Below are 17,140 nucleotides of genomic sequence, written 5' to 3' on the forward strand. Positions count from 1 at the left end.
CATTTCTATATAGCCAATATAATGATTTTCTGTTGTTCAAGTTTTCTAGCATTTTTTTTAGCCATTTTTCTATTTCCATTTTCTGTATATACATGCAAGGTAAGTTTAACTCTGTGTGTCTTCTATTTCAAATAAGATAACCACCAACATACAACTGGATATACAGTCATCCATCCCTCAGTATCCTTTGGGGACTGGTTCTAGAACCCCTGAGGATACCAAAATCCATGGATGCTCAAGTCCCTTATAAAAAATGGCATAAATAAATAAACAAAATAGCATACACAGTATTTACATATACCTACACACATCCTCCTGTATACCTTACACCATCTCTAGATTTCTTATAATACCTAATACAATGTAAACGATATGCAAGTAGTTGTTATACTGTATGGGTTTTTAAATTTGTATTATTTTTTCCCCACAAATATTTTCGATCCACAGTTGGTTGAATCCCAGAGGATACAGAGGGCTAACTATAGCTGCATTGTTTTTTAAACACTAATCTCTGCAAGATGATAAAAAAAAATAAACGTTTTTCCCTCCATACATACACTGCTGGAAGAACTTTCCCTTTCATTTGAACTAGTGGAGAGGAGCAGTGGAGTCCATCCACAGGATAAACTGTTTCATGCTGCCCTAAACTGTTTTTGTTTGAGCTACAGGGAAGCATTGACTGGAAGTATCCAAATGGGATCACCACTCAGATTTCATAAATAAAACCAAGAAAAATAGCCAGTAAGATTTGTAAAAGCCTTCCTTCATATTATCAATGTACTTGCCATAGTTATAAACATGCAGTTAGATGTATACACATAGAGAAATGGATAGACAGATGCACACATGCATTAGTACAGTCATGCAACGCATAACGATGCTTCCGTCAATGACAGACCACATGTATGACAGAGATCCCATAAGATTATAATTATAATAGAGCTGAAAATTTCCTACTGCCTAGCAACATCGTGGCAGTCGTAACATATTACGTGTTTGGGGTGATGCTGGTGTAAATAAACCTACTGCACTGCCAGTTGTATAATTGTATAGCACATACAATTATGTACAATACATAACATTTGATAATAAACAACTATGTTACTGTTTTATGTACTTACTATACTTTTAATCATTATTTTAGACTGTACTCTTTCTACTTATTAAAAAAAGTTAACTATAAAACAGCCTGAGGCAGGTCCTTCAGGAGATACTCCAGAAGGCATTATCATAGGAGATGACAGTTCCATGCACATTACTGCCCCGAAGACCTTCCAGTGGAACAAGACATGGAGGTGCAAGACAGTGATATTGATGATCCTGACCCTGTACAGGCCTAGGCTAATGTCAATGTTTGTGTCTTAGTTGTTAACAAAAGTTTAAAAAGTTTAAAAAAGAAAGGTGATAAAAAAGCTTTATAGGTCCGACGGTGACGACCTACCCACACGAGAACATGCCTCTTGCAAAGGATCTCCTTCATCCCTCTCCAGAAGAGGAGAGGAAACACAAGAAGAAACACCTGGTGCAGAGCCCCAATTCCTACTTCATGGATGTGAAATGCCCAGGATACTATAAAATCACCACGGTCTTTAGCCATGCACAAACGGTAGTTTTGTGTGTTGGCTGCTCCACTGTCCTCTGCCAGCCTACAGGAGGAAAAGCAAGGCTTACAGAAGGATATTCCTTCAGGAGGAAGCAGCACTGAAAGCACTCTGAATCGAGATGAGTGGGAAACCATCTCAATAAACGCATTTTGGATAAAAAAAAAAAAAAAAGCTTTATAGAATAGGATATAAAGAAAAAATATTTTTTTTACTACTGTACAACATGTGTTTTAAGCTAAGTGTTATTACAAAAGAGTCAGATTAAAATTAAGTTTATAAAGTAAAACAGTTACATTAAGCTACGGTTAACTTACTATTGAAGAAGGAAAATTTGTTATGAATTTAGTGTAGCCTCTGTATAGTATGTATAAGTCTACAGGAGTGTACAGTAGTGTCCCAGGCCTTCACATTCGCTCAACACTTAAGGGCAACTTCTGGGCCTACAAGCTCCATTCATGTTAAGTGCCCTATATACCTGTACCACTTTTTATCTTTTATATTTTTACCGTAACTTTTCTATGTTTAGATACACAAATACTTACCATTGTGTTACCGCTGCCTACAGTACTCAATATAGTAACATGCTGTAAAGGTTTATAGCCTAGGAGCAGTAGGTTATACCACGTAGCCTACATGTGTAGCAGGGGATACCATCCAGGGTTGGGTAAGTACACACTATGATGTTTGCACAGCGACAAAATCACTTAACACATTAATCAGAACATGTCCCCATCGTTAAGCAATGCATGACTGTATGTTACCATAGACCAGTGGTTCTCAGGGGGGCAGTATTGCCCCAAGAGGCAGTTTGGACAACTGTCAAGAGTTTTTTTTGTTTTGTTTTGTTTTGTTTTGTTTTTTATCATTGCTAACAGTGGAGTGGAGGTAGAGGGCTAGACATCCTGCAGTGCTCTAGTCCTGGACCATGAAAAATTGACCAACTTCCTGCACAACTTTCAAATGTACTGCTAGACATATGTGTAAGTTAAAACCTATTTAAAATAAACTCAGAACCTAAAGCAGTTTTATGTATAAATATTTTTGATAGTTTTGATAAACATTAAACATCAGTTTTTATTTAGTATCTACTCTATTTCTTCACTCCATTTTCTTATACTTCCTGTATAGAATAGCTTCCAATCTTCTCTTCAACCCAAATTTATTTGCATAAATATAACCATCTGTCTACTTTAGACATGATGTTGATTTTTATGGGTACAAATGCATCTCATCTATGGATCTTCTTTCGGGATAATATAAGGACTTTATAAAATACTTGTTATAAAGGAAGAATTGGGTTGAGAACCACTGTTCTTTTTTAATATATATTTTCTTTTTTATTTTTATATTTTGCTCCCAGTCTCCAGACTGGTGAGAACCACTGTTCCAAGAGTAGAGACTCTAGATACAATGGAAAATGATTATTGAAGAAACAAAACTATATTGTCCCCAACACACACATGCACACACTAGCTTTTGGATATGACATTATACTGTTATTAAGATGCCTTAAAGCCTTGCAACTTTGTTCCCTTTATTGAGGAAAAATAAATTTCTCACTTTTTCTATATTACAGAAGCAGGCATTTATCAACTGAGGAAATGAGATATTTCTTACTAGGATTGTTGATATTTCCTTGGCTTTTATCTTCTAAAATATAAAGAGATTTTGAGTTAGTTATATTGTACATCTGTTTATCCCGAAAAGAAAGATCTGATTAGAAATTAAGCAAACTTGGTTATTTCTGGGAGTGGGTCTGAGGGGCAGGGTAATAGGTTTACGGGTACGTGTGGGGTTAGGGGCAGGGTTTAATTTGTTCTCATCTGTGCTCTTTGAATTTTTTTTTACCATCAATATGTGTTTACATTAAAATAAAAGTTAAAATTTTATTTACAAAAAAGTATTTTCTACATATTGAACTTAGATTCCCAAGTACATTAATAACTACTATTCATTGAGTGTTCACTATGTGCCATACATTGTGCAAATGCTTTATGTACACCATCACCTTTACTTCTTAGTCTTATTAGCCAGGTATAGTTACCCATATTTCACAGATATTCCTTAAAACATTGATGAAATGTTTTGAGGAATGCCATGCATAAAATCACGGGGATAACTGGTGCTAGAAACATCTAATTTCAAATTTGCTCTGAATTACTACGCTATACAGATGCTTCTCGACTTATGGTGGGGTTGTGTCTCAATAAATCCAATGTAAGCTGAAAATACCATAAGTCAAAAATGCATTTAACTCACCCAACCTACAGAACATCATGGCTTAGCCTAGCCTACCTTAAACGTGCTCAGAACACTTACATGAGCCTGCAGTTGGGCAAAATCAGCTAAGATAAAGCTTATTTTATAATAAAATATTGCATGTCTCATGTAATCTATTGGATATTGTACAGAAAGTGAAAAAGAGAATAGTATGGGTACTTGAAGTATGGTTTTTACTGAATGTGTATGGCTTTCAGACCACTGCAAAGTCAAAAAATCCTAAGTTGAACCTGATAGAGCAGGAGCACCGTCATCTTGGACAAACACCACCACTTTAAATTCCAGCTCCTTTTCTAGCCTCATGCATTTCAAGGAAATCACCTCTTCTAACTACAAGCAGCCAGAAGGAGCAAACAGTAAAACACAGATAAAACAGCTTGGGCACAAAGGGAGGTGGGGGGAAAGTCTCTTGAGTAACTCCCAAACTTCACCCTCATACAATGGGCCCCAGTAAAACAGTGGGCCTTAATAAGCACATTCCTTTCCCTTCAGGTGCACTAAGTTAGGGAAGCTAAAAGCAGACTTGGGGGATATGCCTGCAGCTGCAGAACAATGTATGGGAACAGACACACAACCCTCCCTCCCAGATAAGCACAACAAAGATACACAGAAGCAGTCCAAGCCTCTGATAAACTCTCCCACCCTAAATCCTTAAAAACTCTTAGTCTGTAAAAAAGTGGGCCTCTAACCTAACTCAGCCAGAAGACCCCTCTCAAGTTTGTTTTCTCTAAAATCTGTCCTAACTGGCAAGCCATCTTTTCGTGTTTCTTTCCTCTTTCTTTAATTCTTACAGAACCATTGTAACTTGGAGACCATCTGTACTACCAAGTGTGTGCCTAGCATTGAAATATTATGATATTACCATATTTTAACAGCTTTGAAGCCAAATACCAATTCTAGGTGCCCAGGATAGAGGTGGCTAACTAAATCTGTTTGGAAGACAAGTGTAGCACAAAGTGAACAAAGCTTGAAAAGTTTGAGTCCTGGGTGTCTCTTTCTAGCCTATTATAAATTCGTTAATCTTCTTATGGTCCATGTTCTCATCTCTGAAGTGTCAATAATATTTATCTTATTGGATTAAATGAGCTCCTGTGTACTGTTTTCACATCACCTTTTAAAAAGCTACACATAGCTTTCCAGGAAGGGCACAATACACTGTAGTCCTAGCAAAATCTAGTGGCCTATTGGACGATACAGAGTGTAGTGAGGAGCACAGAATGGCTGGTCCCAGTATTGGCACGCTGCACAGTCCTCATTCACAGTTCTTGCATGATGCTATTTCTATGTCTACAGATTCCTTCACCCTGAGAAGCCTGCCTCATTCTGGAATAGACAGGCCCAGCTGGAAGCCAACTGTTCCAGTTTAAGATCAAGTGCCTTTTTTGATGTTTGGCCCAGAGAACCATAATAGCAGCCTGCTGCTCACACTGAAAGAAATTCTCAACATTTTCCCTGTCTGGCTTGCAGGCTGGGGTATCGGAAAGTGTACAGCCCACATGTCTTCCCCAGACCCCGTAAGACTGAACTAACTGAATGATTATGGTAAAGGACTTAGAATCCATGGTGCCTCCATCCCCAGTAAAGAATGTATTACCAGGTTTTTCATTCAGTTGTATCATTTTTATTCCTAAATAAGAAAGAGGTTTTCAGATAATAACTAAGGCAGCTTCCATTTACTACTATGTTACTACCATTCATTTTGCTAGGTACTTTATCTCATTAGGTCTTTAATCAATCAGTCCTGCAAGACAGAAGCTTTCCTCATTTTACAGATGTGAAAGCAGGGGCATAGAAAGTGAAGTAACTTATATAAAGCTAGTCAGAGGAAAGTGGCAGAGACTTCCTGAAGCCAGGTCTGTCTACACAGCTCATGTTCATCTCCCACCACGCTCAGTGGCTGCCTTTCAGATAGCCACAGTTTGACGAGCAAGACCCCAATGATGGCACTGTGCAAACTCAGGACTAGCAAGCTGAAGAGATGTAGACACACAAGGTGTGTCATCAGTGTCACTAGAGGTTCACTTCAAAGTTGTGGCCAAATAAATCCAACAGTGCAAATTTGGGTCAATATAAAAGAGGTCCTGGACCCTTTTCTCTGAGCCTATGTTCTCTGAGCCTTTATTTAACTAATAGAAAACACTGTTTCTGTATACAGCATGCAGCTTCCATTGACAGCAGTGCTACATGAAGTTCAGCACTGTGTGGCTGGATATAGTTTTTAAGATGCCAAATATCTAATTTCCTTAACAGATCATCATTCCATAATAACAAAACCTACAAAAAAATATTTTCAAAGTACTACATGAACACAGGAGAAAGGGTTTTAAGCACTGGACAGTGGCTTGCACCCTGAGATTCTATGGTTTTATAGTCCTTACAAATATTACTGTCATGTACATGTGACTACTGATGGCTACATTTGATAGATGACAATTATAAGGCATAGAAAGTCCCATGCATATCTAATGGTGACTGTACTCCCCAAACTGGCATCTTCCCCTCTGGCATGCCTATCAGTTGCTTACCAGGTAGTGGAAAAGGTTCTGGAATTTTCATTCCTAAATGAGAAGGAAGTTTTCAATGACTTACAGTTTGCTCCACTGAGTATAATTTTCAAACTCTTGTCTGCTGAGCTTAAGAAATGCAAGCACCCAAGTCCCCAGTGCACTATAGTTTCTGGCTTTTTATTTAAAAGTTCTTCTTACATAAACCCTCATTATACAAATCCACACCAAGATTAGAGGAGTCTTCTGCCATAGCACTTCACTGAGCATGTTTATGCCAGGAGAATACCGTGTTTTGTTACCTGGAGATACAGGCGATGAGATGTTAGCCAAGACTAACAGTCAACTTGTGCGTAAAGTTAAGTTTCTATTGAATAACTTTAGCTGTAGAACCTGGAAGGTGCTGGACTGATGCATCCAGATCCCAGGAGCCTTTCCCTCAGCCACATCCAGAGCAGAACTAACTTTCCTGCCCCAGAGACAATGCTCCAGGAGCACATCAATGCACAGGAGGAAAGGGACTTTCTCTACTCTTCCCCAGCTAAATATTTGTAGATGACTGGCAGGTAGCTAGCTATAAGGGAAATATTCATGAATAATAGTCTCATGACAGTATTCTCTTAAATGCCTGGGGAATCCTGCTCAACTCATTCTTGGTCTCAGGGAGTAAATAGAAAGCTGTCTTACCAGGTATTTGGGTGGGTTCAAGGATTTTCACACCTAAAGGCAGAAATGAATATTGGTTTGTATTAATCAGTTATCTTATACTGTTAATACTCTTCTTTTGCCAATACTTCCTCCATTTCCAACTTTCAAAAAAAAAAAAAGGCAGGGGGAAAGAAAAAAGAAACAGCAACAACAAAAACACCTTTCAATGGCTTTTCATTCTCCATGTGACAGAGTCCAAACTCCTTAGCCTGGACTTCAAGAACTTCCACGATCTAACCCCTGTCTCTCCAACTTTATCTTCAGAAGGCAGTCCCAATATATCCATTTTTGGATGAAACAGTACTGGTTTTACGTTTCTGCTGGGTTTAGCTCTATCGTAATTATAGTTATTAGCTCTGTGACTTTGGGCAGACTACTTAATCCCTCCTAACTTCAGTTTCTCACTTTGCAGGAGAAATATTTACCTCTTAGGTTTGTAGTTAGTGAAGATTAAAGGAAAGACTGCATAAAAGTGCTTGGTACACTGCACGGAGCGAAAAAAGGTACTCAATAAATGAAGTCCCTTTGTTCTTGTCTAACTCATTCCTCAAACTCTCCAGGCTCAGTAATATTTTTTTTCTTTTTTGAGAGACAGGGTCTCGCTGTGTCGCCCAGGCTGTGGTAGGGTATAATGACACAATCATAACTCACTATGATTCTCCTGCCTACGCCTCCCAAAGAGCTGGGATTATAGGTGTGAGCCACTGTGCTGGCTTTTCACAGTGTTCTTCATCCTAGGAGTCCTTATTGTCTCCTAACCGTGTAGCTAGTCTCAGTAAATAGATTATTTACCAGGTGAAACAGTGAGCCTCTGGCTTTTTATTCCTAAGGATGAGAATAAGAACTATTTAGTGAAAAAATGCAATCAGCTTGAAAATTAATTTGACCTTATACTTGACTTCTGTAGTAGAAAACTCAGAACGCTTTGAGAAATGGCAGAGGACAAGGTAACAGAAAGAAGAGATTTAACCCACTGGAGCCTAACTGATGATAAGAACTAAGGCTAGTGACCCAGAATCCCTCCTAGGTTAAGCACCTCTTGTTCATTTTTTAAAAATTCAACCCAAAGACCTTGACCCAAAATTGTCATTATATGTAATATATAAAATATGCTTCCTAATTATATAATACGTTATAGATAATTTGGAAAAATACAGAAAATTATTAAAATTAAAGTTCTCTTAAAACTGCAGATCTCAGAAATACTCTACTCATTCTTAACATTTTTGGTGTATTTCAATCATTTTGCTATGCATACATATATATGCATATACATTTTTAAAAGTTAATATTATACTCTATATGCAGTTTTATATCCAATTATTTACCTTTGTATTAACAGTACTTTCTTCTATCTTTAGATGGTTTCAAAAATATGATTTTTAAGTTGCTTAGTGTTTCATAATATAGATAGTATTTTATTTAACAATACCCAACGGTTGGACACTGAGGCTGTTTCTAAATTTTTGCTACTGTCAAATAAAAATTATAGGAGGCCATTGCTTCAGACTAAGTTTCTGCAGTAGGCCCCAACAGACTAAAAATCGAAACGGAGTCACCCATGCTAAAGTTCCACATCACCTAAACTAAGTTGTCTGACCTTCTAAGAAATCAGGAGAAAGAAATAACAGAATTTCCCAAACTGGCCATTTTAAAATCTTCAATCAGCTTGATAAATGAAGTTCCCGCTGCTTCAATCCTTCCACACAAAAAAGGTAGCCTGAAATAAACTGATGTTAACTAATCAGTTATTTTTCTACTGTTCTGTCTAAAAGTAACTAATATACTCTGTTCTTTGCTTCCACTTTCTTTGGCTCTTCTCTGTCTTTAAAGCCAAACTTCTGTGCTCAGCTCAATGGACACTTATTCTACGGAATAAAGTGTTGCCAAATTCTAGAATCTCACATAAAGCCAATTGATCTCTTTAAATTTGTTGTAATTTTGTCTTTTGACACTACTTTAACACTGTGATAAGCATTTTTGTACACAAATCTTTGTGTTCATCTCTAATTTCCTTGGGACAAATATCCAAAAGTGTTATAACCGAGTCAAAAGGTACAAATATTTTTAAGACTAGTAATACATACTACTAAATTGCTCTCCAAAAAAGTTCCAATTTATAATCTCACCAGTAATTTATGAGACTGTTCCTGTCCCGGTACCCTTGAGGACATCTGAGTAATTTTTTTTTTCCAAGATGGAGTCTCGCTCTGTCACCCAGGCTGGAGTGCAGTGGCGCGATCTCGACTCACTGCAACCTCCGCCTTCCAGGTTCAAGTGATTCTCCTACCTCAGCCCCCCAAGTAGTTCGGACTACAGGCGTGCGCCAACATGCCCGGCTAATTTTTGTATTTTTAGTGGAGACAGGGTTTCACTATGTTGGCCAGGCTGGTCTCGTGATCCGCCTGCTTTGGCCTCCCAAAGTGCTGGGATTACAGGCGTGAACCACCCCACCTGGCCATCTGAGTAATACTACAAATAAAACAAAAACAAATACTTGAGGATGAGTTATACTTCGGAATGTACTAAATAATCAAATGGATATAGCTAATGGCATATATTAATCAGATTGCTGGAGACAGAAATAAATACAAAGAACAGTCATTTTAATTTAGAAAAAACAACACTATTTGTTATGCCCTGCCCAATGCCCTAGAGGTCACAAGAAAGTGGGGAATAATTAGTCACACCTTCCTCTATTTGGTGGGATGACCTAAAGATTGTTAGACAGGAGAAACAGCGCTGCTATGTCATTTTTCTAAAGAATTCTACCTGAAACCCAGGACAGTCTCTAATATACCAAACCAGTGAGCTAAGGTGAGCTCTGCCTTCCTCCCACTTTTCTTACCACGACATTCTTCCCTGTTCCCACATGTAAAGGGAGATATATTGCAAAATGTAAGCCCCCAGAATTTATATAAATGTCTTACCATGGTCTTCAAGCTTCTGGTTTTTCTCACCTGAGTTACAAAAAGAAGCTTATCAGTTTTAACAATGGAACAAAAGAATTGGCAGTTACTATAGCTACAGCAAAATTATTTTCAGTAAATATGAAAATACTCCCACCTGTAAAGGGAGATATCTTGTAAAATGTAAGCCCCCAGAATTTATAAAAAATGTCTTACCATGGTCTTCAAGCTTCCGGTTTTTCTCACCTGAGTCACAAAAAGAAGCTCATCAGTTTTAACGAAGGAACAAAAGAATTGGCAGTTACTACAGCTATAGCAAAATTATTTGCAAGAAATATGAAAATATTCCCACCTGTAAAGGGAGGTATCTTGCAAAATGTAAGGCCCCATAATTTTTTTTTTTTTTTGAGACAGAGCCTCGCTCTGTTGCCAGGCTACAGTGCTGTGGCAAAATCTCAGCTCACTGCAACCTCCAACTCCCTGGTTCAAGGGATTCTCCTGCCTCAGCCTACCGAGTAGCTGGGACTACAGGCATGCGCCACCACGCCCGGCTAATTTTTGTATTTTTAGTAGAAATGGGGTTTCACCATGTTGGCCAGGATGGTCTCAATCTCCTGACCTCGTGATCTGCCTGCCTCGGCCTCCCAAAGTGCTGATATTACAGGCATGAGCCACCGCACCTGGCCAAGCCCCCAGAATTTATAAAAATGTCTTACTATGGTCTTCAAGCTTCTGGTTTTTCTCACCTGAGTCACAAAAAAGAAGTTCATCAGTTTTAACGATGGAACAAAAGAACTGGCAGTTACTATTGCTACAGCAAAATTATTTTCAGGAAATATGACTATAAAGAACCATTTGATATATCCAGGAAACTACCCTACTAAACTTGAGTTGTCGGTCAGAGTCTAAATGTACCTTGGCTAATGAGCTGGAACATTCTCTGCCCCCACTATTAAGAAAAGTCATTACAAATAGCTTGTCTACCAGGGATCTCAAGGAGCCGAGAAAATGTCTATGCTGAAGAATCAGCTAAAGTCCCTGTGAAGTGATCAGTAGAACCTGTGACTGCAACGGAACAATAAAAAGAAGGGCTGCTAAGCAAGTCCTCAAGGCCTAAAGTGCTTCACTTCTATCAGGACAGGAAGTATCTTCCCAAACATGAAATAAATTGCATGTTTTAAAAAGGCTGGAACCTCTTCTCTTTTCAACAAAGAAAAATTTATTGTAGCCACATGAGCCAAACACTTGATAAGGAACTTACATGCAAAGAAATGATTTGGGCCATATATCCTTATGTGGAAACTTAAAGAGCATCTAATCACCTACATATTTTAGTTAAACATATTAAACATCAAGCATCTGCATATTTGAGAGATCCAAATATGCTGAGTTTTGTATTTTCGTCTGAGTATTTGGAGTCACACAGGTTCATTTTAATGACTGAATACAGAGCTATACCTAAGAAGCCCCCAGAACTGGTCAAGAATGACTCTAGCTCTTCATTCTCACCACCCGTATTCCCCAGAAAGTTTCCATATTGTTCAGATCTCCATAAAGCCAATTCTCTCATTTGAGGAAGGTATATTTCCCTAGAATAGGTTCTTTATTTTTTTCCTGTCATATAGGCCAAGTCACTGCTTTATATCTGCAAATTTTCTTCAGCTAAGAAATACATTTGCTAAACAAGAAAGAGCTATTAAATATCCAGGTAAGGATTATTACCTGGTGACAGAATTTCACCCTGTCACCCAGGCTGGAGTACAGTGGGTGCAATCTTGGCTCACTGCAACCTCTGCCTACCAGACTGAAGTGATCCTCTCACCTCAGCCTCCCAAGTAGCTGGGACTACACGTGCACACCACCATGTCTGGCTAAGTTTTGTATTTTTTGTAGAGATGGGATTCTGCCATGTTGCCCAGGCTGGTCTCAAACTCCTAGGCTCAAGTGATCCACTCACCTCAGCCTTCCAAAGTGCTGGGATTACAGGCGTGAGCCACCATGACCAACCAAGATTATTTTTAAAAATTAGAGCATACTCACCAGGGTTGTAGACATAGATGGGTTGAAAATATTCTGAAATACAGACATGTTTTCATTATATGGTACTATGCTCAGATGTGAATGTCAGGTTCAGTCTATTTTTAAATGTTCATTAATAATAAAGATTGAGTTGGCTTATATTTAAGAAACATAAAAATATGGTTACTATAAGAGATATAAAATTTCAATTCAAAGACAAATGGATGTGGATTCACTTTTTTTTTTTTGAGACAGAGTCTTGCTTTGTCGCCCAGGCTGGAGTGCAGTGGCACGATCCCGACTCACCGCAACCTCGGCCTTCCGAGTTCAAGCAATTCTCTTGCTTCAGCCGCCCAAGCAGCTAGGATTACAGGCACCTGCCACCACACCTGGCTAATTTTTGTATTTTTAGTAGAGCCAGTTTCACATGTTGCCCAAGCTGGCCTCAAACTCCTGACCTCAAGCAATCTACCTGCTCGGCCTCTGGATGTGGATTCATTTAAGTTACATGAAAAAAAAATTCACAGGAAAGCTAGCCAGGAAGACAGCTAGAAACAGACCCTTGTTTTTGAACTTTTTCTCTCTCTTCTGATACCTTTGGTATGTTTTTAAACATTTTAACGAGGATATCTTCAAAAGGATCCACCCAGAGCATGTCTTAATCCAAAGGCATTTTTTGGTATCTTTAATTCAAATTTATTAGGCCTATTTGATAATGCTGTTCCTTAATACTCTTAGAATTTTCTGCCTTCCCAAATCTTTCCCACAGTCCTCTAAGAAAGATTTTTTTTTGGTCACATCCTCTTATTTTTCCTCGAGGAAGTTAAAATTGACCGCATTACCCTTCTGTCATCCCATTCTCCTCCTTCCTTGACCTATATTCATGCCATTCCTTCATTGGTCTCCCAAATGTTATTTCCTAAGATACTAAAATACAGGAACAGAAGCTAGCTCTTTGCATAGGAGTCAAGTGGGAAATGGCTGAAGATGTAGGGGAATTAAGGAGTCCTTAAACTCCTGTAAGGTCAGGCTCAGATGGCAGTGGCGTGTTCCCTTCATGCCCAGGCCAATGCAGTGTCTGAGAGAAGAGCCACAGGCAAGTCTGGAGGTGGGGATGAGGGTGGCAGTGGGGACTGGCAGCAAAGGCTCCTAGGCTCTCCACCTGAAAAGGTACTAGCAGTAGCACAGTTTAGCCTTGAGAAAATGATGTTTGACAGAATGACAATACAGTGGTGGGGTGGCTCTGACCCATACCTATGAGAAGTGACTGATAAAATTCCTATTATAGGGATAAGACTTTAAAGAGTATCTTACCTAGGTTCTCAATACAGTTTTCGGTTTTTAGTCCTGAAACACAAAGATAAAGCTTTATTAGTTAGACATAATCTACCCTAGTAAATATTTCAATTAATCTATGGCTATTGGTAACCTAATCTGTCAGCCCCTGGTTTATCAGACTCATAATTAGTAAGATGCAAATTGCAGGCTGGGCATGGTGACTCATGCCTATAACCCCAGCATTTCGAAAGGCTGACACGGGAGGATCGCTTCAGCCCAGGAGTTCGAGACCAGCCTGGGCAACATAAGGAGACCCCCATTTCTACAAATTTTTTTTTTTTAATTAGCCAGGCATGGTGGCACACACCTGTAGTCCCAGCTACTCAGAAGGGTCAGGTGGGAGGCTCGCTTGAGCCCAGGAGGTTGAAGCTGCAGTGAGCTGTGATCACGCTACTATACTGCAGCCTGGGCGACAGAGTGAGACCCTATCTGAATTATTTTAAAAAATTGCAGAACAATTATATTTTAGTTTTTATAGTACAGCCACCAAACAGCCATATGACCTTTGACAAAACACCTAAGCTTTCTGGAATTCAGTATTCTTATCTGCATCTTTTACTAGGAGACTGCTTCAAATGACTTTCAAGGGCCCATCCAGGGCTAATACTTTATCATTCTATTCTATAATTAGTCTGCAAAATTTAGGAGAAAATTTACCTGTCCCATTAATCCTCTCTTCAGATACTAAACGTCCTCAACAGTAAACCTATCCCTCTACTACAACAATTCCTATCCTTTGACGAAAAAGAATCTCAGTCAGACCTTCAACATCCTTTAATATTTGAACAAAGATCCTTCGCATTCATATAAAGAAAACGGGTTGGTATGCCCCAGAATATTCATTTGTATATAAGGAAATCCACAATATTTGGAGAACAGAACATGGCATCTGACAGTACTTTTTGAAAGGCCCTAGATGCTCTCACTGGTGATGCCCTTAGAAAAAGTTGTCAGCGCTGCAGTGATTCCCCTGAGACTTGACAGAAAGGGGAATCTACCAGCCAACAGCAGTAAGGTAAGAAGGTTAGTGAGACAGCATACAGATTTGGTGCAGTATGAGCCGTATGGAAGGCCTACCAGAATGCACAACAAAGGTCCAGATGCCTCGTGGTCTCTACTTCATACCTGACGAACACACTAATCTAATCTGGAAGGTCAGCTACCTGAGGAGGAGCCTCTTTACCTACAATAGGAGAATCCCTAGAGAGGCCTGGCTCCTAAAAACGATACATACTTCTATAATCTACTCTCAAGTCCTGCTCCATTTGTTGTGAGTGTCTGAACCAAAAACCCAGGTGATTTGGTCCACTTTCTACTGGTCCAGGAAATAACAGATGTGTTAGAATCTGGACAGTGCCCTGAGGCTAAACTCAGGCATTTGACTAGACTAGAAATTTAAAAATTGGTTCTAGAGATTATTACAAAATGTTGTCTCAGGGTGTGGTGGCTTACACCTGTAATCTCAGCACTTTGGGAGACCAAGGCAGGTGGATCACCTGAGGTCAGGAGTTAGAGACCAGCCTGGTCAACATGGTGAAACCCCGTCTCCACTAAAAATACAAAAATTAGTCCAGCGTGGTGGTGCGTGCCTATAATCCCAGCTACTGGGGAAGCTGAGGCTGGAGAATCACTTGAACACGGGAGGCAGAGGTTGCAGTGAGCCAAGATCACACCATTGCACTCAAGCCTGGGCAACAAGAGCAAAACTCTTGTCTCAAAAAAAAAAAAAAAATGTTGTCTCAGCAGGAGATGAGTGAGTACAAGCCTCATTCAGAGGGCTTATTTGAGGGTAAGGTGAAGGTGAGGGGAATTGTGGATGAGAAGGCTACAGATGTAAGTTGAAAGATGCAGCCTGGGGACCAGGCACCAGGGGGATTTTAAAAGTCTTTGTCTTTTGTCTGTAGCACAAGTCAGAGCATGTTTCTCAAAGTGTAGTTTTCCAGCCACATACTTCAGAATCACCTGGGCGCTTATTAAAAAGGCAAATTCCAGGACCATAGCCAGGACTATTATTGCTACATACTTTCTTGAGGGGGATGCCTTGTGATCTGCACTTTAAATAAGCACTCCAAGTGATTTTTATGCACAAAATTTTTGAAGGCCTCCTGAATAGAAAAGAATGGGTATCTTTATTTATTATTATTCTTTATTTTTGAGATGGAGTCTCGCTCTGTCACCCAGGCTGGAGTGCAGTGGTGTGATCTCGGCTCACTGCAACCTCCACCTCCTGGGTTCAAGCAATTCTCCTGCCTCAGCCTCCTAAGTAGCTGAAATTACAGGCACTCACCACCACACCCAGCTAATTTTTGTATTTTTTATAGAAGCAGGGTTTCACCATGTTGGCGAGGCTGGTCTTGAACTCCTGACCTCAGATGATACACCTGCCTCATCCTCCTAAAGTGCTGGGATTACAAGCATGAGCCACTGTACTGGCCTCTTTAATGTTTAACACAGAGTCATTTTGTTAAGATTGCATCTCTCCTCCCTATTTAAACTCTGGATTTAATCTTCTGTTTAGCATTTTCAATAGCAGTAATCAAACTATTTTGAGTTTCTAAAGAAATAGCAGGGTTAAAAATGGATAAGAGAATTGGTCCAGAAATAAAAGGAGAGGCATAAATATATAAGGAATGAAAAAGGAAACCTAACAAAAGATTCAGCAGATGTAAAAAGATATGAGAATATTATGAACAACTTTATGCCTACTAATTTGAAATACAAAGGCAAATGGACAAATTCCTAGAAAATTTTAACTTATCAACCCTTAAGTAGTTTAAAATTTTTCCAGAAAGAATATACCAAGATAATTCAATTTTTATAGACAGAGTACCAGAGAGAAGGGAGTGGCACAAACAGAGAACTCCAGAGATCTGCAAAGGGTTTCCCTCAAGTATTCAGTGGAGTGCTGATCAGATTATACGTGTGAGAAAACTACCCAATGCCAGAGAAAGAACCCACAAGGTCAAGAATAGTGTCTATTCCCATCAACCAGGCTGGAAAACCTTATAATTCACAGGCATTAGGTAGAGTATTGAGAAGGGTACAGCCTCAGCAGTGAGAAATAATGAGCCCTAGATTAAAGTTTCTCCGGTTCTGCCTAGAAAATCTGAAGAATAAGCCCTAAAACAATCAAACTGTTCTAAAGTAAATTAACTATGTACCAGAACAAAGCTCAAGAATATTTTCAGAAATATAAAATTACCATGCACACAACAAGGTAAAATTCACAACATCTGGCACCCAATCAAAAACTACCAGCAAAGAAGCAGGAAAATACATCATGACAAGAGAACTCAATCTAATGAAACTAACCCAGAGCTGACACAAATGTTAGTATTATCAGAAAAGTAAATCAAAGTAGTCATTACAACTGTATTCCATGTGTCCAAAAAATAGATTAAAAGTGTTGTCTTACCTCCAGCTGCCACACAAAATACCACAGACTGGATGGCTTAAACAACAGATTTTTATTTCTCATAATTCCAGAGCTGGGAAATCCAAGATCAAGGTACTGGCAGATTCAAATTCTGGTAAAGCCTTTCTTCTTGGCTTGCAGAGAGCCACCTTCTCACTATATCCTCATATGTCAGAGAAAGAACAAAGTTATGGTCTCCTTTCCTCTTCTTATAAGGACACTAGCTCCATCATGGGTACTCCCAACCCTCGTGACCTAATCTAAACCTAATTACTTCTTAAAGGCCCTACCTCCAAATACCATCACAGTGAGGATTAGGGCTGCAACATATGAATTTGGGGGGGGATACATTCAGTAGTGTAT

The 17,140-nt window shown here is 39.1% G+C and overlaps 2 protein-coding genes across 13 annotated transcripts in view; one reads left to right on the forward strand and one right to left on the reverse strand.

Annotated features, from left to right (window-relative positions):
• ART3 (ADP-ribosyltransferase 3 (inactive)) overlaps positions 1 to 17,140 on the reverse strand; it is a 134,810-nt gene that overhangs the window by 2,134 nt on the left and 115,536 nt on the right. For 5 of the 12 annotated variants that reach the window (XM_055297281.2, XM_055297282.2, XM_055297277.1 and 2 more), the window contains 8 exons: positions 13,339 to 13,371; positions 12,046 to 12,078; positions 10,722 to 10,751; positions 10,222 to 10,251; positions 10,027 to 10,056; positions 7,076 to 7,108; positions 6,410 to 6,442; positions 3,222 to 3,254 (listed from right to left, as the gene is read on the reverse strand). In XM_055297281.2, coding sequence (XP_055153256.1) covers positions 3,222 to 3,254; positions 6,410 to 6,442; positions 7,076 to 7,108; positions 10,027 to 10,056; positions 10,222 to 10,251; positions 10,722 to 10,751; positions 12,046 to 12,078; positions 13,339 to 13,371 — 255 coding nt within the window. Of the gene's footprint in view, positions 1 to 3,221; positions 3,255 to 5,478; positions 5,512 to 6,409; positions 6,443 to 7,075; positions 7,109 to 10,026; positions 10,057 to 10,221; positions 10,252 to 10,721; positions 10,752 to 12,045; positions 12,079 to 13,338; positions 13,372 to 17,140 lie in introns of all 12 variants that reach the window. The other 7 variants (XM_055297283.1, XM_063610374.1, XM_055297285.1 and 4 more) reach the window with 7 other exon arrangements.
• On the forward strand, positions 1,439 to 1,775 carry LOC129492238 (small ribosomal subunit protein eS27-like). Its single transcript, XM_055297298.2, has one exon. The coding sequence runs from the start codon at positions 1,454 to 1,456 to the stop codon at positions 1,703 to 1,705; it is 252 nt and encodes an 83-aa protein (XP_055153273.1). The 5' UTR covers positions 1,439 to 1,453; the 3' UTR covers positions 1,706 to 1,775.

The sequence above is a fragment of the Symphalangus syndactylus genome, chromosome 10 (assembly GCF_028878055.3).
Source record: "Symphalangus syndactylus isolate Jambi chromosome 10, NHGRI_mSymSyn1-v2.1_pri, whole genome shotgun sequence".
Taxonomy (NCBI): domain Eukaryota; kingdom Metazoa; phylum Chordata; class Mammalia; order Primates; family Hylobatidae; genus Symphalangus; species Symphalangus syndactylus.